At 52.5% G+C, this 21,491-nt stretch overlaps 2 protein-coding genes across 2 annotated transcripts; one reads left to right on the forward strand and one right to left on the reverse strand.

The window, feature by feature from the left end:
• Nucleotides 1-1,449: 1,449 nt before the first annotated feature.
• Znf865 (zinc finger protein 865) lies at nucleotides 1,450-12,749 on the forward strand. The gene is made up of 2 exons (XM_041654288.1): nucleotides 1,450-1,566; nucleotides 9,124-12,749. The coding sequence occupies exon 2, from the start codon at nucleotides 9,151-9,153 to the stop codon at nucleotides 12,340-12,342; it is 3,192 nt and encodes a 1,063-aa protein (XP_041510222.1). The 5' UTR covers nucleotides 1,450-1,566; nucleotides 9,124-9,150; the 3' UTR covers nucleotides 12,343-12,749.
• Nucleotides 12,750-15,195: 2,446 nt separating this feature from the next.
• On the reverse strand, nucleotides 15,196-18,840 carry Znf784 (zinc finger protein 784). The gene is made up of 2 exons (XM_041653957.1): nucleotides 18,717-18,840; nucleotides 15,196-17,011 (listed from the first exon to the last, which is right to left on the reverse strand). The coding sequence occupies exons 1-2, from the start codon at nucleotides 18,792-18,794 to the stop codon at nucleotides 16,115-16,117; spliced, it is 975 nt and encodes a 324-aa protein (XP_041509891.1). The 5' UTR covers nucleotides 18,795-18,840; the 3' UTR covers nucleotides 15,196-16,114.
• Between the last annotated feature and the right edge of the window lie 2,651 nt (nucleotides 18,841-21,491).

Consider the following 21,491-nt stretch of genomic DNA (forward strand, 5'->3'; position numbering starts at 1 on the left):
ATTTCCATAGGGTTTAGAGAAAAGGATGTGAGCTCGAGGGGAGGGTGGGACTTAAGACGAGGTACAAAACCTGGGCAATAAAAACTAGGTCGCAGTTTAGGAAAGGAGGCAAAAAATTGGGCTGAGGATCAAAGAACTTTAAGGCTTGGCTGGCAGAAAGCAAGTTAAAGGGGATGAATGGCATTTAACTGAAAGGTGGGGCTAAAAGAAGTCTTTTTTTTTTTTTTCCCGAGACAGGGTTTCTCTGTGGCTTTGGAGCCTGTCCTGGAACTAGCTCTGTAAAAAAATGAAGTAGAGTTCAGATTGTTGATTTTAAAGATCTTTTAATATAGGCGTACAAAGCAATTAAGGCACCCCTGCGAACATTCATAGGGGCATCTCAAAAATCAATTCCATAGAAGTACTTTCCAAAGTGCGGTATTAACCATTTGGAGAGGGTGCTTAGGGATGGACATTATTGCTATTCAGGCCATGGAGAGGGAAGAAAAATAGAATAAAATTAGGTTCAGCTGTTCATAGCGGGACTAAGTTAAGAGTAGTGCATCCCCCTTCAATCCTAGCACTCAGAAGGCAGAAATGGACGAATCTCTGAGTTCGAGGCCAGCCTGGTCTACAGAGAGAGTTCCAGGACAGCCAGGGCTATACAGAGAAACCCTGTCTTGAAAAACCAAAACAAACAAAAAGTCGTGCATCCAAAGTGTCGAATCTCTGAAACCCACCCCAAAGCTTTCTATTCAGTAAGTCTGGGTTAAGGAGCATCACGTTGATTGATGCCAATGGTTGAGAATAACTGACTTAAAGGAACGCTTTCAAAGTGCAAAGCCGAACTACAAGCATACAAGTTATTAGAGAGCCAGCCCCACAATCTCAGAGTTCCCGAAAGCTCTGACAGGATTGCTGCAAATTTGAGGCCAGCCACTTGGAGCCACAGCGTGAGACCACGTCTGAAAAGAAGAAATTAAAAAGTAAAAAAGTTATGTCTCTTAAATGCGAGGGGCGGTGCATAGCTTTTTTTATAAGAGACAGGATTTAAAAGGGGGCGTGATCTGTGGGTGTGGCCTGGGTGGGAGGGTGGAATTCCAAAAGTAGGGGTTTAGAGAGAAGACTAGAACAAACTAATTGGAGGTGCAGCAAAAGGAATCGAACCAACCTATAACAAGACGTTCGGAAATGGGCGGGGCCCAGCCTAGGGGGCGGAGCTCAAGCGTGAGACCCGAGCCCCAGGGTGTGTCCTAGCCGGATGCCTAGAGTCCGTGGGTGGTGTGAGCGCAGGCGCAGCAGGCTCCGTTCGCCCACCGGAAGCAGCCTAAGCTGTCCCCCCCCACCCCCCTTCCATGTCGTGAGACACTGTGCCGGCGTAATTTCCCTTCCCCGTTCCCGGGCCGCCATCCTCCACGCCGGCGCTTTGGGGGAACCTGCGCGACTTCCGCTTCCGGGCAGGAGGCGCGGGGCTGGTGGGGAGTGGGGGGGAAGGGGCGGCACTTCCGGTTGGGCCCTCGGGTCTCCCCGGAGCGGCGGCACCTCCTCCGCCTCCTCAGCCTCCTCCCGGCGGAGACCCCAGCGCCGGTGAGTGACGGGGTGCGCGGCCCGGGGACCCGGGTTCCTCGGGGGCGGAGGGGCCTCTTCCTGGCCTGCCGCAATCCCCAGGACGCACCCCCCCCAGAACGTCAGTGCTTCACTGCCGGGCCCGAGGCAGGGGATCCCCAATCACTAGTCCCCCACAAGATCACTTCAGATATACCCCCCATGGACGCCCCCCTCACCGTGGGCTGGCTACCAACGCGTTTTCATTCGTAACGAACCTCTCAAGAGCCAGGGCCCCCCACGGATCCTTTCCCTACAGCCTCTTCAGCTTCCTCCACGAGACCCTCCCCATGCCATCAGCATTGCTACGCTTGCAGGGCAGCTGCCCATGAGCCCTCGGTCCCTATCTCCTGTATGATTGCCTCCAGGGGGTGTTGCATTAGCACTTTGTGACAAGAGTTGCCCCCCACCGTGTCTGACCACACACAACCCATCCCCAATGCCTTCTTTGTGGGTGCAAAAATATTTTCTATTCTGGCCTATGCCAAGATTGCTTTTTAAAAACCCCTTCCTGCAACCCCATCAAAAAGACCCTTCAGTGGCACAGCTCCTTCCAGAGTCCTCCCCCCCCCCCCCCCCCCCGTTAGGGAGAGACATCTGCCTGCTTAGCATCAGGTTCTCATGAAACACTCCCGCCCCACTTCCCTCCCTCCCCTCATCCTGGCCTCTGCTTTCCCAGAACAATGCAAGTTAGCAGAGAATGTTCCTCTATGGAGCATCAGCAGCTCTCGTCCCCATCTTTAGCCAAGTCTTGTGACATTGTCCCAAACTTCCTAGGAAAGACCCTGGCGCTGCTTACATCCTTTACCATATGTTCTTTCTCGTTACTGAATGAGCCCCACCGTTCTAGGCCCACGCCATGCAGTTGTGAAGGGGAAAGGCGCAGCTAACCCTCATTTTCCAGGGGGTTTGCAGCCTAGTTGAGAGGCAGATCAGAAACAAACAGTGTGTTCTTTGGGTTTTCTGAGAGTCTGGTGAGCTATGCCCGGAGGTGAATGCTGAAACAGATTTAATCGTGCCATTCAAAGATCTGGGGGAACAGCTGGTGCAGAATCCCGGAGGTAACAGTGATGTGTGGAAGAGCTGCAGTGAGCTTGGAGCAGAAGCGAAGGAGAAAAGGCTTGATCCCAAAGAGCCTGGGGATAAATTGCCTGGCTTTTGTCTGCTCTACCAAGCTCCTAAGATTGTTCCTGCATCCACTTGTTCCTTATTGACTCATAAACACTTTCAACACCCATTTAACGAGCATCTACTTCCTACAGAGAATAAAATGGGCAAAGATTCCTGTCCACATAGAGTGGCTATGCTAGTTGAGAAGGTGGACATTAGAAATCAAGCTACCTGGGGTTGGGGGGCATAGTTCAATCAGTAAAGTGTTTGATCCTGAATTCAGAGTCTCAGCACTTACATTAAAGAAAAAAATGGGCATAGTGCCACATGTCTGTAATCCTGGCACTGGGGAAGTGGAGATGAGGGGATTCCTGTGGCTCACTGGCTAACTCCAGATTTAATGAAAGACTGTCTCAAAGAAGGAAAGGAGAGCAGTTGAGGAGGCCAAGCAACATTGGCCTGGGCCTCCACACCCTCACATGCAAACATAAACCACACACAAAATAAAAATAAACATGTGGACAGAGTTTCATCTCTTGGGGATGCTCTTATTCCATCTTGCTCCTCAGGAACAGACAGTTTGGTCCTAGACTGCCGTTGGCTGCCGCAGGGCTGCTCTGACAGCGCCTCACCTTGCAGGCTGTGGATTTGACTAGACTCGAGTCTTTTCTCACCCTGTGTGCCTGGCCTTGTTCCTTCGCTTCTTCAGTAATGTTTATCAAGCCACCAGTGAGATGGCTCGGGGTAAAAGCTCTTGCTCCCAAGCCTGATGACCTGAGTTCAGTTCCCATAGCCCGCATGGTGGAAGGGGAGAACTGACTCCTGTAAGTTGTCCTCTGACCTACACATGTGCACACACACAAGAAATAAATGTAACACTTTTTGTTTTTGTTTTTATTTAATTATTAGCAAGCTAGGTACTGTCCCAGGTCCTGAGGACAGAGTTCAGAGCAAAGCATTTAAAAATCTTGTTTCTGGGGCTGTGGAGATGGCTTAGTAGTTAAACCACTTGCCATAAAAGCATAAGGATCAGAGTTCGGATTCCCAGAACCCATCTGAATGCCAGTGAGTTGGGAGATCCACCTGTAATTCCAGTCTCTGAAGGCAGAAATAGGACCTCCAGAGCAGTCTGGATAACGAGATTGGCCATATCTGTGAGCTGAGTTTGACTGAGTGGAAGAGAGATGGAGGATCATTCCTATCATCCCGTCTCTACACGCACACGTGTGCCTACACATGTGAAAATGGAAAAAGAAAATCTTGGCATCAGAGAGTGATCTCAGTAAAAACACAGTCAGGAAAGCCGAACGTGGGGTGCATTCAATGTTGGTGATCTGGAGGGAAATGAAGCTAGCTGGGGAGTGTAGGTCTGGGGGACAGGTGGCAGAGACCGCTCAGAGCCTCCATTGAGAAGACAATTGAACAGAGACAGGAAGGAGATGAGGAGAGTGGGGGGGGGGAGTTAATTTTGCCTGCAAAAGCAACAGTCCTGAAACACAGGCCCCGGAGCAGAAATGGAGCCAGCGCAGAGGAAGAACAGCTGCAAGCTTGTGGGGGCCTGTGTTGGTCATGGAAGGACTTTGGGAAGGCAGGGTCTCGAGGTTTTCTGCAAGAAGGGCCTGGCCTGCCCTTCATCCTCCCAACTAAGCAGGATAGCAATACTTCTGAGAGTGTTGGGAATTTTTTTTAATTATTTTTTATTTTCCATGCATTGGTGTTTTTGCTTGCATTTGTCACTATGTGAAGGTGCTGGAACTCCTGGAGCGGCAGTTGCAGTTGTGAGCTTCTGTGTGGGTGCTGGGAACTGAACCTAGGTCCTCTGAAGAGCAGCCAGTGCTCTTAACCACTGAGCTGTTGGGAATCTTGAATGGGACACACTGTGTGAAGCAGCGAGCCCCATATTCTAGATTTGAGTGAATGCCAGTGGCTGGTCTGGAGTCGGGCAGACTGAGAGGCGTGACTAGGAGGCAGGAGGCAGGAGAGGATGGAGCAGGTCACAGCTCCAGTATGCAGCTGTAGGGGCCCCACTTCTGTTTTGGAAAGTAAAATACTGACAGGAAAGAGTGGAGTCTGGAACCCCACCACTTTCCTTCAACCCCACTCATCTCAGTGAACCCCCAGTTCTTAGTGATTTTGGGGGAGGGGGGTAGGGTGTTTTTTTTTTGAGACAGGGTCTCTGTGTAGCTCTGGCTGTCCTGGAACTCAGAGGTCAGCCTGTCTCTGCCTCCTGAGTGCCGGGAGTAAAGGTGTGTGCCACCACTGCCCAGCTGTGCCTCAGTGTTTCTGAGTCTACCCGTCCTTTCTTACTGTTTCAAGGAGAACTTAGAAGAGTCAAATAACAGATGTGACTTGTTAATATTTTCCCCCTGTGTGTGGCATGGTACATGTGTATACTTATATAGGGGCCAGAGGTTGACATGTGTGTCTTCCCCGATTCTGCTCTGCTTTATTGAAGCAAGGGCTCCCACTGGATCTGAAGCACTCAAGTTGGGCTAGTGTAGTTAACCTGCTTGCCATGGAGATCTCTCATCTCTGCTGGTTTTTTTTTTTTTAGTTTATTTTTATTTCATGTGCATTGGTGTTTTGCCTGCATGTAGGTGTCAGATCCCCTGAAACAGGAGTCACAGACATGTGAGCTGCCATGTGGGTGCAAGGAATTGAACCTGGGTCCTCTGGAAGAGCAGCCAGTGCTCCTAACCACTGAGCCATCTCCCCAGCCCTATCTCTACCTTCTTCTTTTTTAAAAAAATATTTATTTATTTATTATGTATACAATATTCTGTCTGTGTGTATGCCTGCAGGCCACAAGAGGGCACCAGACCCCATTACAGATGGTTGTGAGCCACCATGTGGTTGCTAGGAATTGAACTCAGGACCTTTGGAAGAGCAGGCAATGCTCTTAACCTCTGAGCCATCTCTCCAGCCCCCTCTACCTTCTTCTTAAGTACTGGATAACAGAGAACTGTTTTGCCCACCTGACTTACTTTTCTGTGGGTTATGGGGATGCAAATTCTGGTCTTTGGTCTTGCATGCCAAGTGCTCTGTCCACTGAACCATCTCCTCACCCCTGTTAAAACTTGCTGTATTTATGTGGAACTCCGTTTGGTGTGTAGAGTGGGGCAGTCTCTTCCATTATAATTGCATAAACTTTTCCTTGGCACACGGCACCTCAGAAAAGGGGCAGTTTGGGACTGGAGAGATGGATCCACACTAGGAGTGCCTGCTATTCTCGTAGAACCCAACACCCACATGGTGGCTCTCAACCCCCTGGAGCCCAAATCCAGGGAATCTGACATTCTTTTCTGACTTCCACTCAGTCACATAGGCAGTGCACAGACAGATGTGCCTGGAGAAAATAAACAAATATTATTAAAACGGGGCAATTGAAGACTTATGTCATGCTTACTCAGTAAATACTTACTGAACCATCTTTATAGTCTCTTATTATTTGGCAAATATTTATTAATATAGATGTCTACTGCAATAAATTTCCCTTTGAGCACTGTATTACCTACATCTCTTCAGTGTTGGTATGGGTTTTTTTTTCTTTTTTATTGTCTGAGACAGAGTGCTAGGTAGCCCAGGTTGGCCTTGAACATGCTATGCAGCTGAGTCTTGAACTCCTGGTCTTCCTACCTCCTTAAGTGCTGCTGAGATTATGAGCCACAGCACCTGTCTGTGACTTCATTTTCAGTCATTGCAACACATTCTCTGATTCTCTTCATGGATCTCCTAGAGGAGAGAGAGGTGTTGCTCATCTCTACATAGCAACAGATATTTAAGTATCTGTAGCTTGTCCACATCTGCACTGTGGTAGGTGCTAGGGCATAGTGGCAAAGAAAGCAGGCTACTTGCTCCCGTAGTGGAGAGGTCAGACAGTAATAATGCATGGCAAAGTAGCGCATAGTCTGTTGATGGCACTAGCTGTGGTGAAAAGAATAGAGCTGGGTTATGGACTAGCGGAGACAGTGTGAGGATAGAAACCGGAATAGGATGTGTGTATGGGAGGGTATCATTGACTGCTGGGGAAGGATGTCCTGAGGCAAAGAATCCATGGGGTTTGTTGCTTTTTGAGACAGTCTCCTGTATCCCAGGCTGACCTCAAACTCACTACATAGGCAAGGCTAGCCTTGAATCCTCCCTCAGGTTCACAGAAGCTGGGGTTATAGAGCTGCACAACCATGCCTGGCAGAATCTATTGAATAGTAATCCCCCACACCACCTCATATAAATAGCCCAGAGAGCACCCCTAAAGGAGACTCCTGTTGCCATAATTCTACCCTGCACCTCCCTCCACTTTCAGGGTGCAGCTCCTGGGAAAGCCTCTCCCATAGGGGATGGCATCTCTGGCTGTCACACCAGCTGCTCTACTGCATGCTTGCTCTGGGGACCTCGAGGAATCACTAGATCCTTGGTGCTTCAGTGCGTTGAGTGGAGAGAGAAGCGTCTCTATATGAGTTGTAACAAGGATCTCATGAGTTAAGAAGTGGAAGAGCTTAGAACAGGCCAGTCTGTGTGAGACACCCCAGCTGCAGCAGCTGTCACTAAGGTCCTCATGGAGGCACGCAAAGGTCCCCTCCCCCTTCCGTAGCACTCTGAATTGGTCTCTGCCTCCTGCATCCTTCCACTGTGTGTCTTCCTCCTTGCTGGCAGCATCCCACACTTAGGCTCTGTGTGCAGTCTTCTGGTTGCCATGCCTTTGCTTCTCCTGGAGCTTAGACTGAATGGAAGGGCTGTAAAGGGCATGGGTGTTGACTCTTGTTCAAGAACACTCAGAGCTGGATACTAAAAATATCTATTTCTGTGTAGAGGTGGGGTGGAGACACCTTTTACCTGTGTGTGCCAAGAGCCAGCCAGGCAGACTAAATAAAGGTCCTGGGCCTTGGAGGGACATCCTGTCCCCTGCGGCTCCTTAGGTTTTGAGTATAGTATGATTAGAAAGATGAGGACTGGGCCAGACTGCCGAACTATAGGGGCAAGGGATGATGGGCAAAAATGGGCCTTTCTCCCAGCGACTCTTCAGAAGCTCAGTAGGGCTGCTGTGTGTGTGAACACAGGAGTGAACTCCGGAAGCTGAGGTTCCAGTGAGGAGAGAGGACAGACAGCAGGAATGGAAAACAGACAGAAAAAGTTGTACAAAAAGTGCCTGCTTGCCTGTTGGGAGGAGCTAAGAGAAACTGTAATCCAAGGCCCAGGTGTGTGATGTCATCACTTATGGCATCCAGCCCTAGGGTGGAATGCACACTACTGATAATGTTGCATTTCACCCTCAGCTCCCCATGTAGAAGTTCAGGCCTCGTTTTCAATGTGGAGAAAGCATGGACCCAGCAAAGATCAGATCAGAACCCAGGTCTATGCAGGCACTCTTGCCGTAGCTACCTTGACCTAGGCTAGTGGATTTTTCTTTCTGCCTTGCAATCAAAGAATATTCCCTCTCCCTCAGTATTGAGCTCTTACCCAGTTTTCTTGGCTTCCCCTTTTCTACTACTGGAATAGATACTATCAATTCATGGAAGGCATTACCATATACTGAGTGTTTACAAGGCGCCAGGAGAGCCTTCCACATGCTAATGTTAAACTGTTGGATCTTCACAACAGCCCAGTGCTTGATAGATCCTGCTGCCCTAGACCTTCTCCTTCCTCCCTGCCTCCCTCCCCTACCACAAGATTACCTCAAACTTGGAGCAATCTCAGCCTCCTGAGTGCTTGGTTTGCCCTTAGTCACAATGGTTGTGGAGGCAGAGGTTCTGTCATTTGCCCGTGGTTACACAGCTAGAAAGTGACGACGGGTTGTGGGGGGGCGGGCAGTGGTGGCCCATGCCTTTAATTCCAACACTTGAATCTCTCAAGTTTGAGGCCAGCCTGGTCTACAGAGTGAGTTCCAGGACAGCCAGAGCTACCCAGAGAAACCCTGTCTTGGGGGGAAAAAAAGAAAAGAAAGGGACTGGACTTAGGTTTGAAGTTACCATTTTGGTTCCTGAAGCCCCTGTCTTAACTACTTAGCTGGGTGCTATTTTTATCCTCATTTTATAGTGGCAAACCTGGAAAAATCAAGACCAGAAGAAAGTATGTGGAAGGAGTGGAGGAATCTCAGTGTAGAGCCAGGAGAGGGTTTTAAACCTCCCCGTCCCCCTCCATCACCAAGGTCCTGGGAGAATTAGTTTTGGGGAGAAAGCAAGTGCCTACGGGTGCATAGAGAAGACAGTCTGAGAGTGGATAGGGAGATGCGTGAAGATCCAGGAAAAGATGGGGGTAAGGTTGGGAGGAGGCTAGGAATGACCCTGGATTCACACAGGTAAGAGGGAAACTTGTATGGGCAGATTGTCAGGTGATCTAAGAGATTGGCGCTGGTGCAGGAGCATGGACGTAGTTCCCTTTGCCTGCTACTCACGGGCTCCCCTTGCTCAGTCCCCATCCTCTTCTTCACAGGGTCTCCCTTCTCTCCACCGGCCAGAGATGGAGGCAAACCAGGCAGGCAGCGGTGCCGGGGGTGGCGGGAGCAGCGGCATCGGGGGCGAGGACGGGGTCCACTTCCAGAGTTACCCCTTTGACTTCTTGGAATTCCTCAACCACCAGCGCTTTGAGCCCATGGAACTGTACGGGGAGCATGCCAAAGCAGTGGCGGCCCTGCCCTGCACCCCGGGGCCCCCGCCCCAGCCCCCACCCCAGCCTCCTCCGCCTCAGTATGACTACCCACCCCAGTCCACTTTCAAACCCAAGGCGGAGGCTCCTTCCTCATCCTCCTCGTCATCATCTTCCTCCTCATCTTCATCTTCTTCATCTTCTTCATCCTCTTCCCAAGCCAAGAAGCTGGATCCGCCATTGCCGCCCACCTTCGGGGCGCCACCCCCTCCGCTCTTTGATGCTGCCTTCCCTGCCCCGCAATGGGGAATTGTCGACCTCTCTGGGCACCAGCACCTGTTCGGAAACCTGAAACGAGGAGGGCCCACACCTGGGCCTGGGGTGGCATCAGGTCTTGGCACTCCCACCGGGACCCCTGGGCCACTTCCCACACCCACGCAGACCCCACCTGGGCCCACGGTCGGGGCGGCCTGCGACCCAACCAAGGACGATAAGGGCTACTTTCGAAGGCTGAAGTACCTGATGGAGCGTCGCTTCCCATGCGGTGTGTGCCAGAAGTCCTTCAAACAGTCCTCACATCTGGTCCAGCACATGCTGGTGCACTCTGGGGAGCGACCATACGAATGCGGCGTCTGTGGCCGCACCTACAACCACGTATCCAGTCTCATACGCCACCGACGCTGCCACAAGGATGTGCCACCAACTGCTGGTGGTCCGCCGCAGCCCGGGACACCGCTTCCTTCGCTGGGCCTCCCAGTACCCACTTCCAGTGCCACAGCCACCTCCGCTCCTGCTGCAGTGTCCTCCGGCCCCTCAGCTACACCTGCAGCACCTGCCACCTCCACGGATGGGAATGCCACCCCCGCTGTCGCTGCCGCTGCCACTGCCGCAGCTGGAGTGGCCTTGCCTCCCCCCCCCACTACTGGCGGGGAGGGCCCATTTGCCTGCCCCCTCTGCTGGAAGGTCTTCAAGAAGCCCAGCCACCTCCACCAGCACCAGATCATCCACACGGGTGAGAAGCCCTTCTCCTGCTCCGTGTGCAGCAAAAGCTTCAACCGGAGGGAGAGCCTCAAGCGGCATGTGAAAACGCACTCGGCCGACCTGCTGCGCCTGCCCTGTGGCATCTGTGGCAAGGCCTTTCGCGATGCCTCCTACCTCCTCAAGCACCAGGCGGCTCATGCCGGGGCCGGGGCCCCGCGGCCGGTCTACCCTTGCGACCTGTGCGGGAAGACCTACTCAGCGCCCCAGAGCCTGTTGCGGCACAAGGCTGCCCACGCGCCACCTGTGGCCACCGAACCGGCCAAGGATGGGGCGACCCCAGTCCCGCAACCACCTCCCACCTTCCCCCCTGGCCCCTACCTCCTGCCGGCGGACCCGACCACCACCGACGAGAAAGCCACAGCTGCTGCAGCGGCGGTGGTGTATGGGGCGGTGCCTGTGCCACTTCTCGGCGCGCATCCGCTGCTGCTCGGTGGTGCCGGGAACGGCGGTGCTGGTGGCGCGGGCACGGGCGTCCCAGGCAAGACGTTTTGCTGCGGCATCTGCGGGCGGGCGTTCGGGCGCCGCGAGACCTTGAAGCGCCACGAGCGCATCCATACCGGCGAGAAGCCCCACCAGTGCCCAGTGTGCGGGAAGCGCTTCCGCGAGTCCTTCCACCTGAGCAAGCACCATGTGGTGCACACCCGGGAACGGCCCTACAAGTGTGAGCTGTGCGGCAAGGTCTTCGGCTACCCGCAGAGCCTCACGCGTCATCGCCAGGTGCACCGGCTCCAGCTGCCCTGCGCCCTGGCCGGAGCCACAGGCCTCACCGGGGGCCAGGGGACCACGGGGGCCTGTGGACCCGGGGCTGCAGGTGCTTCGGGCGGGCCCGCCGACGGCCTGAGCTACGCCTGCTCGGACTGTGGGGAGCATTTCCCGGATCTCTTTCACGTCATGAGCCACAAAGAAGCCCACATGTCAGAGAAGCCATACGGCTGTGATTCCTGCGGCAAGACCTTCGGCTTCATCGAGAATCTCATGTGGCACAAGCTGGTCCACCAGGCTGCCCCGGAACGTCTTCTGCCGCCAACTCCCAGTGGCCCCCAGTCCTCTGATAGTTCTAGCGGCGGCACCGACGCATCCAGCGTGCTGGACAACGGACTGGCCGGAGAGGTGGGGGCGGCGGTGGCAGCGCTGGCCGGCGTGTCTGGGGGCAGCGAGGATTCGGGTGGGACGACTGTGACCGGAGGGGGTGGCGGGGCCACTTCAGGCGCTGAGCGCTTCAGCTGTGCCACGTGCGGCCAAAGCTTCAAGCATTTCCTGGGTCTGGTGACTCACAAGTATGTGCACCTGGTGCGCCGGACCCTGGGTTGTGGCCTCTGCGGCCAGAGCTTTGCCGGCGCGTACGACCTGCTTCTGCACCGCCGAAGCCACCGACAGAAGCGGGGCTTCCGCTGCCCGGTGTGCGGGAAGCGCTTCTGGGAGGCGGCCCTGCTGATGCGCCACCAGCGCTGTCATACAGAGCAGCGGCCCTACCGGTGCGGCGTGTGCGGCAGAGGCTTCCTGCGTTCCTGGTACCTGCGGCAGCACCGAGTAGTGCACACGGGCGAGCGCGCCTTCAAGTGCGGAGTGTGCGCCAAGCGCTTTGCGCAGTCCTCCAGCCTGGCCGAGCATAGGCGACTGCACGCCGTGGCCCGGCCTCAGCGCTGTGGCGCCTGCGGCAAGACCTTCCGCTACCGCTCCAACCTGCTGGAGCACCAGCGGCTGCACCTGGGCGAGCGCGCCTACCGTTGCGAGCACTGCGGCAAGGGCTTCTTCTACCTGAGCTCGGTGTTGCGCCACCAGCGTGCCCACGAGCCCCCACGGCCCGAGCTGCGCTGTCCCGCCTGTCTCAAGGCCTTTAAGGATCCTGGCTACTTCCGGAAGCACCTGGCTGCCCATCAGGGAGGTAGGCCCTTCCGCTGCTCCTCCTGCGGTGAGGGCTTTGCCAACACCTATGGTCTGAAGAAACATCGCCTGGTGCACAAGGCTGAGGGTCTTGGGGGGCCCGGAACAGGGGGAAGCGCCTTGCCCGGGAAGGATCCCTGACCAGGGAATTTCAATGCACCACTCCACTCCAATCAGATGTTCCCTTCTGGACCCCCCCCCATCTTCCTGGGGCTGCTGGTCAGACTCTCCCCACCCCTCCTTATTGTTACCCATTCTAAAGAACTACAGATGGTCTAGCTTCCTTCTGACCCCATGCCCTGCCCTATAAACTGAAGGTTAAATTACTACAATGCCAGGCCATTCTGGCCCTTCCTTCTTCGTCCGTCAGACACTGAACTTGATCCTCCGTCCAGCCTTCTTTTGTAAACCTCATCTGCTACCCAGCCGCGTTTTGGCTCCCGTGAACTCCGCGGTGAAGATGGGCCTGAATTACCGGCCGCCTCTACTTCCTTTGGGACCTGGCTGGACAGTGGACTATGAACAGAGTTGAGGGGGCACAGGTTGGGGGTCTGGGTGCTCTTGGGTTGGGGGGAGGGGGGAACAGACGCGGCTTGTACAGAGCAGAGAACAATAAATCGTATCAACAGGGCCGCTGGGGTCTGTCCTTGCTGTTCCTGGGGGATTCTGTAACTGGATGGACACACAGCACCTCTGTCGTGTTTCACCTGGGTTGAGTGAGGATTTGCCATGTCCCCGGCGTTAGCCTACGAACTGGGCAAGTGGCGAGAGTGAGACAGGTAAGTCCATCTCCCGGGAACTGATTTGAGATTCCGAGACTCCTCTTCAGGATGTTTTCAGCCACCATGACCGGAAGTCTCCTGTCTGCTAAGTCCTGGCCTGGGTACTAGGGAAACATGAATTGATTGGACATGACATTCACACTCCAGTAGCTGGGAGAGCACGCCTGTGGAATTCACCACTGCCTGCAGACTTTCTGGAGACAGGATCTCATGGATTCTAGGCTGGCTATGGACTTGCTTTGGAGGTAAGGATAGCCTTGATTTTTGTTTTGTTTTGGAGACAGGGTGGGTCTCTCTCTGTAATTCTTGGCTGTTCCAGAACTCTATAGACCAGACTGGCCTTGAACTCACAGAATCTACCTGCCTTTACCTCCCTGGTACTGACATTAAAGGTGTGCACCACCACAGCTGGCTAATCTGGAACTTTCTTTTTTTAGTTAGATTTTTTTTTTAACTTAAAGAAATTTTATGTATGGTTATTTTGCCTTCATGTATGTTTGTGCACCACTTGACGCCTGGTGCCCCTGGAGGCTGAAAGAGGCCATTGGGTCATCTGGCCCTAGAGTAACAGATGGTTGTGACACGATGTGTGTGTTGCGATTGAAACTCTGCTCCTCTGGAGGAGCAGTTAGTCCCCTTAACTGCCGAGCCATTCCTTCAGTCCCAAACTTGTAATTTTATTTTTTTAAAGATTTATTTATCTATTATACATACAGTATTCTGCCTGCATGTATGCCTGCAGGCCAGAAGAGGGCACCAGATCTCATTCTAGATGGTTGTGAGCCACCATGTGGTAGCTGGGAATTGAACTCAGGACTTCTGGAAGAGCAGCCATTTCTCCAGCCTTGGAATTTTATTTTTATTCTCAGTTTCATACATATATGTATATGTGTACACACACATACAACTTTGGTTCTATCTATAAAGCCCTCAGTATGCTCATCCCTCTCACCCTCCTGCTGAACTCTTCCTTTCCAGCAGGCTCTTCTACTTCCATGTCCTTTATTCTCTTGGTGCCCCATTGTGTTTAGTCAGGGTTGCTTGCATAAATGGATTGGGCAGTTGATTTACCTGAGCAAGGGCAGCTTACCAACAGCTACATCACTGGACTACAACCCCTTTTCCTTGGGCAACCATTACTACCTACAGCTTCTCAGAGAGGAGTGGGGCCTTAAGAGCCTCTTCCTCATGACAACAAACTTCTGACCCCTCTGCTTCCACTTCCGGAGTGCTGGGAAGATGGGCATATGCTGTTATGCCTGGTTTCTGTGGTGCTGGCAATTGAACCCAGGATATCATGCATGCTAGGCAAGCACTCTAACTACACCCCAGCCCCACTGCCCTCTTCTGATAGTGTGCACATTCCATTAGCATCCAGTTCCCCTGCTTCTTTTGAATCTGAACACCGAGCCTGACTGTCAGTTGCTATAGTTCCCCTCCCCTTGAATCTGGCCACTTACCCATACTGCCGATGTGTTGGTGGTCCCTTCCCATAGCAATCGGGAGTTTCTGTTTAGTGGCAAGGATCCGTGTGAGAAAGTGGAGAAGGCAGGACCTGACGTGCACTGCTTTAGTCATTCAGACATGAGAGCTTTGATGAACAGATGATGGAAAGAAGTGCCCGGACCCCAAGGGTGCTTAACTGCTCAATGTGGGAGACTGATCAGAAACAAGGTGAGGAAAGGTAGCTTAAGGAACCCTGTAGGTCTCTGGCTTCAGCTGAGGAGCTAGTGAGACAGATGGGAAGCAGGGTCCTCTCTTTAGAGGGAATGGTGAGTTGTATTATGCATCATCTGAGAGTCATCTCTTGGGGATGCTGGATGAACAAGGACTGAGATAGCAACACATCTTCTCCATGAGAAAATCAAGGCCTCTGCTGAGTAAGAGCATCAACCTCCAACATCCCTTCAGTGCACAAAACTACAATACAGCCACACAGTCAAAGCCTAGTCCCTCCCCATTCCAGATAATAAGAAAATAGATGCGTTGGGCAGTGGTGGCGCATGCCTTTAATCCCAGCACTCAGGAGACAGAGGCAGGTGGATCTCTGTGAGTTCGAGGCCAGCTTGGTCTACAAGAGCTAGTTGCAGGACAGGCTCCAAAGCTACAGAGAAACTGTCTCGGAAAGAAAAAGAAAAGAAAACAGAGGCATAGTGAGGCCCTGATCTCCCAACTACCCAGAGAACTGGAATACAAGACTGACAGAGAAGCATTTCAGAAAGTCTTTTAATAGGAACAGACTCGAAGGCCCCACTCCCACCCTAAATTCCAGTTCCCAAGTCCTTTCAGCCCTTTTCCACAGTGTTTCCTCTTACTCTTTACACCCAGGACCAGCCCACCAAGGTTGTGAGCAGCAGCCAACCCTTCCTCTGAATTGCCCAGAACTAAGCAGGAAGCTGTTTACCTCACAGTGGAGGAAAACAGAGCAATCTGAAACTTGTCTGTAGACACGGGAGACACAGGCTCTAAGCCTAAAGCTTAAGGGGATACTGGGTGATTGCTTGCTTGCTTGCTTGCTTGCAGTGTGTGCTCTCGGATGCTTCCAGACGAGTCTAGTGGCTAAGGAAAGTACACTCTGGGGTAAGATGGTGAGTGAGCAGAACTTAGAGTTCATTTCTATGGGCAGGCTCATCCTAGAGATTTATGGACACCCACCTGCGGTTTAGGTACTCTCTGGTCCCTTTAGAGATGACCTGTGGGCATCTTCTGCCTAGGGAGGGTAGGCAACCCAGTTGAGGTAGGTAAGAGATTTCATATTAGTCCACCTTAGGGCAACCCCTGCATGGTCCAGAGGCTGTTCAGGATTGGACCAGGGTGGTGGTTGTGGATTATTAAGTCTTGCTTTGCAGCCTGGGCTGGTCTAGACCTCATAATCCTCCTGCCTCAGCCTCTAGAATACTGGACTTAGACGAATGGGCCATGCTCAGCTCTCTCTGTGTTTTTACATTCAGCTGGGCATCTACAGAACTGCAGGTACCTCTTTCCTGAGTCTCAAGTGTAGCGTGGGTTTCTGGGAGACCAGAACCTGGTTCCTTCTCAGCTCTCCAATCCCTGCTGCTCATTATTTCTCCTTGGCTTTTGCTTCTATTTGTCCACCCACTTCCCCTATAATAGGCTTCCTACTCCCCAGCCTACTGGCCAACCTCCACTTTCACCTCCACAGGCTCTCTGCACCCTTCTTCAGTAGTGTTCTCTGTCCCGTGCTTACTCCCTGAATCCTGGACCACCCAAGATGGTCCTAGTTGACCTCCAGACTCTCCCACCCCAGGCCCTGGCCCGTGGAAGTGGGTGCGTTGGTGTTTGCGAAAATTTGAGGAGTTATTGAAAGTGCGCGCACAGAGCGTGCAGCGGAAGGGGCGCTCGCCAGTGTGGATGCGGGCGTGGCCGCTCAGCACAGAGGACTGTGTGAAGCCCTTGCCACAGACGGCGCAGTGGTAGGGCCTCTCCCCCGTGTGCACACGCTCATGATCTCGCATGTCTGAGGAGCGGCGGAAGGGCTTGGTACAGAACCGGCAGGCGAAAGGCTTGCCTACTGCAGCCCCTGCAGCTGCCGCAGCCTTCACCACCTCCGACCTCTCCTGGGCCATCCCTGGGTTCGGCTGTCCAGTTGATGCTGCCGGTGGAAGCCTTCGAGAGGTGCCTGCTTCCACCCCGTGACGGTGCTGGTGCCGGAGCAGAGGTGCCAAGGTCTTAAAAGCTCGTGGGCAGAGTGGGCAGCGGTAAGGCCGCTCTCCCGTATGCAAGCTGTAGTGGGCACGCAGGCTAGCAGGACCTGGGCAGCGGTGGCCACACACGTGACAACGGCTTGGGTCCCCACCCTGTCCAACCCCCTCCACGCCTGCCAGGTGGCCATGTTCGTGAAACAGCAGCTCTGAGACCAGATGGAAGGCAGCGGGACACAGGGCACAGTGAAAAGATCCGGGCTCTGGGGGCTCAGGTACCAATGTAGTATCTGTAATTTTTACCACCTGGATCTCGATGAGGTCACTTGGAGGTGTGGCAGAGCGGCCACCATCAGGCACCAGGACCTGGAGAGCAGAAGAAGAAACGGGAGGCTGTGGACCCTTCTCAGAGAACATTCTTTAATGTGCTTCCACTTAAACCACTTGCTCAGGCCGGCGAAATGGCTCAGCACGTAGACACTTGCCAAATCTAACAAACTGAGTAGGATCCCTGGAACCCGCAGGGTAGAAATCAGAACTGACTCTCCCAAGTTGCCCTTTGACCTCCACATGCCTGTGCCATGGCACACATGCACACCCTTTCCTCAAATATATAAATTAAATTAAAACTTTTAAATAAAATATTTGCTCCTCTGTAGTCCACTGGATCCTTACTTTATGATTTATTATTTACTTATTTTGAGCCAGGAGTTTCACTATTAGCCTTAGCCGAACGGGGACTTGTTGTGTAGATCAGGCTGGTCTAGAACTCAGAGACACTGCCTGCCTCTGTCTTCCCAAGTGCTGAGATTAAAGGCGTGTACCACCAGGCCTGAGTTTTTCTTTTTATGTGTATGTGTTAGTGCCTTCATGTGTGTATGTTCACCACATGTGTGCTGTGCCTATGGAGTCCAGAAGTGAGGGTCAGATCCCCCAGAAGTGGAGTTACAGATGGTTATGAGCCTCCAAATGGATGCTGGGAAGTGAACCTCTAAAAGAGCAGCCAGTGCTCTTCACTGCTGAGCCATCTCGCCAGCCCTGGCTGTTGGTTTCTCGACTCTGTTATCCATGATCCAGAATTCTTGCTGTATTCGGTTGGCATTTCCTTTTCCTGCCCAAAATATACCACAAACACAGACGTGCCTCTCCTCTATACTAGTTAAAAGCCTCATCATTTCTTGCCCTTGCATCTGAAAAAAATACCACTCAAAGGGAATCCCCGTTCTTATCACTGCCCCTCATTACCTCCCTCTCTAGAGCACCTGAATAGACTTTGGAAAATGTAAGTAAGGTCATGCATTTCGCCACTCTAAGCCCTCCAATTGCATTAAAAGCCCCGTGTCGTCCCTATAATATCCAACACGGTCTGGATCCTGCTTATCGCACTGACTGCAGTGTAAATATAACCCGTCATCCAGCTGACTTCTGCCATCTAAATTTAGCTCGCCCCGTCCCCACCCTATCAGTTTACTCTTTATTCCCCTTATGGAACATATTACAATAAATTCTGTTCATTGCCACTCCTCACAAGTCCTCACGAGACTGCGAGCTGCAAGAGGACGCAATCTCTGTCCGTTTTGGTCCCCTGGAACTCAGTCAATATTGGTTGAACGAATCAATATTCTGAGTTACTCTTCAGTCACGAGTGAGAGGTTCCAAAGTCACCCGGAACACCCATTTCTCCTCCAGAATCTTCCCTTAGGCACTCGTAAGGCAGACCTTGTATCATCACATGGCATCCCAACATGGTGTCCGGATTATAACTCCCCTTTGAGGTCACCTTCCCATCCATCCACTATAATTTCCCTGACGGCCCGCTCCTCTTAAGACTCCACCCCTCTCTATGCAAACCAACTCCCTAGTCCTCTCTCGGGACCTAACCCTGCCAACACGCAACCTGTCTTCAGGCCCCGCCTCAACCAGGCCTCGCTCCTCATCCCCCATAGGCTTCTCCCCAAGCCCCGCCCCCAGAATGTTACCATACTCCCGCCCAGTCCTCTTAGGCCCCGCCCCCTGTCCTGCGCCCTCTATCGCCGTGAACTCCCTGCCCAGACCCCTTCGTCTCCCGCACCAGGTCCGACGGCTCCGGGGATGGCGACTCCCGGGTCGGTGAGCTCGGAATCGGGGGGTCCGGGTGCGCGGCGGCCATCTTGTAGCTAAACCCTGTCCCTGAGGCCAATGATCGCTCCGCGAGGGGCGGGGCCGGGCTGGCGGCGCTGCGCAAGCGCGCGGCAGGGCGGCGACGGGCGGGGCCGTGGCCGGCAGCCAGGTAAGTCTTCATTACCTGTCAATCCTCCACGGGACAGACTGAGCTTTTAGCTGGGAGGTCGACCAGATCCTGGAGACGAATTCCGACGTCGTCCCCCTCCCTTTTAAAATTGATTGTTTATGCAGGTTCTCACTGTCTAGTCCGTTCTGCCCTCGAACTCTCTATGTAGACCAATCTGGCCTCGAACTCACAGAGATCCGCTCGCCTCTGAGCCACTATGCTCGGCCCTACAAGTCCCTTTTTTAAAACTAATTCCAGCCGAGCACGAAGTTGGCTTATCTGAACCTCAAGGCACGGAAGCAGCTTTGATTTATGCTTCAGAAAACGTTTCTAAGGTTACCTTCAATTCATGTGCAGGCGACAAAGCGGTGCAGTTTATGAACGAAGGTTTTGCAAAAGTCTCTGTCAAAGACTTAGCAGTTCAGGAACTTCCAGAAGGAAGAAAAGCCCCGGGTGCTGCTGTGATGTTTAGAAGAAAAGAGGTCAAAAGGTTTTCAGCAACACCAAGGACAGGGCTTTTCTGAGGGTTCAATTCAGTCTGGGGCCTGGCTTTCTGACTTTGGATAAGTCAGGACATTTTTGTAGCCAACTCCTCCTCTCCCTACTCCTTGTTTCCCTCCTATTGACAAGAGAGCTTGACCTTGAGAGCTGACCTCAAATTTACTACTTAGTCTAAGCTGGCCTTGAACTCTATTTTCAAAGATTAAGTTTTTAAAAAATAACTAGGTATTGGGTGCTCTGCCTGCATGTATGTCTGGGCACCACATGTTAGCAGTGTCCATGGAGGCCGGAGAGGGTGTCGTAGCCTCTTGAAGTTACAGATGGTTGCTAGCTGTCATGTGGGTGTTGGGAACGTGAACTTGGGCAACTAATGCTTGGCTGCTGCTATCTCTCCAGCCCTAGCCTGAACCCTTCATCTTTCTGGTACTGTGATTGCAAGCGCGCACTCCCATGCCCAACTCCATTCTTCTGTTTTCTGTATAGACCTCTAGAAGTGGAAACAGAGAAGAGATGTGGGACCAGGACGGTGGTGGCACACACCTTTACTCCCAGGACGGGACAGGCAGAGGCAGGTGAACTCTGTGAGTTCAAGGCCAGTCTGGTCTACAGAGCTAGTTCCAGGACAGCCAGAGCTGCACAAATAAACCCTGCCTTGAAAAACCAGCAAAACAGAGAGAGAGAGAGACAGAGGCAAAGAGAGAGAGAGTGAGAGTGAGAGAGAGAGAGAGAGAGAGATAGAGAGAGAGACAGAGGCAAAGAGAGAGAGAGAGTGTGAGAGAGAGAGAGAGAGAGAGAGATAGCTTTGAGCTTCGAAACACTCTATTTACTTGAACAAAACAGGAGACCCTGAATATTTATCACCACAGCTAAGATTTCTGTTCTTTGGGGGGTTATGGTGGCACTTCTGCTTGAAGTTACATGTGGCCATGTGATGTTCTTTGGGTAATGACATATAAATGATAGTGTTTTGGTCCCTCTTGACACACATTGCAAGCCTCAGATACGCCCACACAACCATCCATTGCTCCTGTTCTTTGGTAGGAAGTGAAAGCTCCATCATACTGAATCCCAGAGTGACTGTACTTGGCACAGACGTGGTGCTGGTTTGCCTTGGATGCGCAACGTTTCAAGTAAACCTCTGTTGTATTAGCCACTGCGCGCTTTGTTTCGGGTTTTGAGACAGTAGTTTTGGCTGTCCTGGGACTCACGCCGTAGACCAGGCTGGCCTCGAATTCGCAGAGATCCATCTGCTTCTTCCTCCCTGAGGGCTGAGATTAAAGGTGTATGAACCATGGCAACTCTTTTTTTTAAAGATTTATTTATTTTTGTGTGTGTTAGTGTTTTGCCTGCATGCATGTCTGTGTGAGGATGTCAGATTCCCTGAAATTGGGGTTAGAGTTGTGAGCTTCCTTGTGGGTGTTGGGAATTAAATCCAGATCCTCTGGAAGAACAGTCAGTGCTCTTAATCACTGAGCCACCCTCCAGCCCCACCATGGCAACTCTTATAAAGGAAAACATTTAATTGGGGCTGGCTTACCGTTTCAGAGGTTTAGTCTGTTGTCATCACGGCGAGAAACATGATCACACACAGGCAGACATGGTGCTGGAGAAGGAGCTGAGAGTTCTACATCTTGATGCACAGGCAGCAGCAGGAGACTGCTCCACGCTGGGCATAGTTTGAGCATATCTGAGACTTCAAGGCCTGCCTCCACAGTGACAGCTTCCTCCAAGGCTACACTACTCCATCAAGGCCACACCTCCCAATAGTGCTACTCCCTATGGGACAAGCATTAAAACACCTGAGTCTATGGGGGTCATTCCTAGTCAAACCACCACAAGGGGACAAAAAGAATGTAAGAGCCAGATCATGGGGGTAGGTGGTGTGGAACAGCATTGGGGCTGTTGCTCCCTTGAATTCACAGCAGCTGAGGTTATCTTTTCAAGATCTACACCAACAGGACCACCACAAATATTCTCTAGGAGCTCAGAGGACAACTCAAGGGAGCTGGCTCTTTCCGCCCACCATGGAAGTTCTGAGGATTGAACTCAGGACATCATCAGGCTTGGCATCTTACC

Source organism: Microtus oregoni, unplaced genomic scaffold, assembly GCF_018167655.1.
Source record: "Microtus oregoni isolate MIOR12 unplaced genomic scaffold, Mior012 000006F_ref0000085, whole genome shotgun sequence".
Taxonomy (NCBI): Eukaryota; Metazoa; Chordata; class Mammalia; order Rodentia; family Cricetidae; genus Microtus; species Microtus oregoni.

Coding starts and splice junctions, on each gene's coding strand:
- Znf865 (XM_041654288.1), top strand. CDS start 9,151: ATGGAGGCAAACCAGGCAGGCAGCGGTGCCGGGGGTGGCGGGAGCAGC.
- Znf784 (XM_041653957.1), bottom strand. CDS start 18,794: ATGGCCGCCGCGCACCCGGACCCCCCGATTCCGAGCTCACCGACCCGG. Junction 17,012..18,716: donor CCCCGGAGCCGTCGGACCTG/GTGCGGGAGACG, acceptor TCTGCTCTCCAG/GTCCTGGTGCCTGATGGTGG.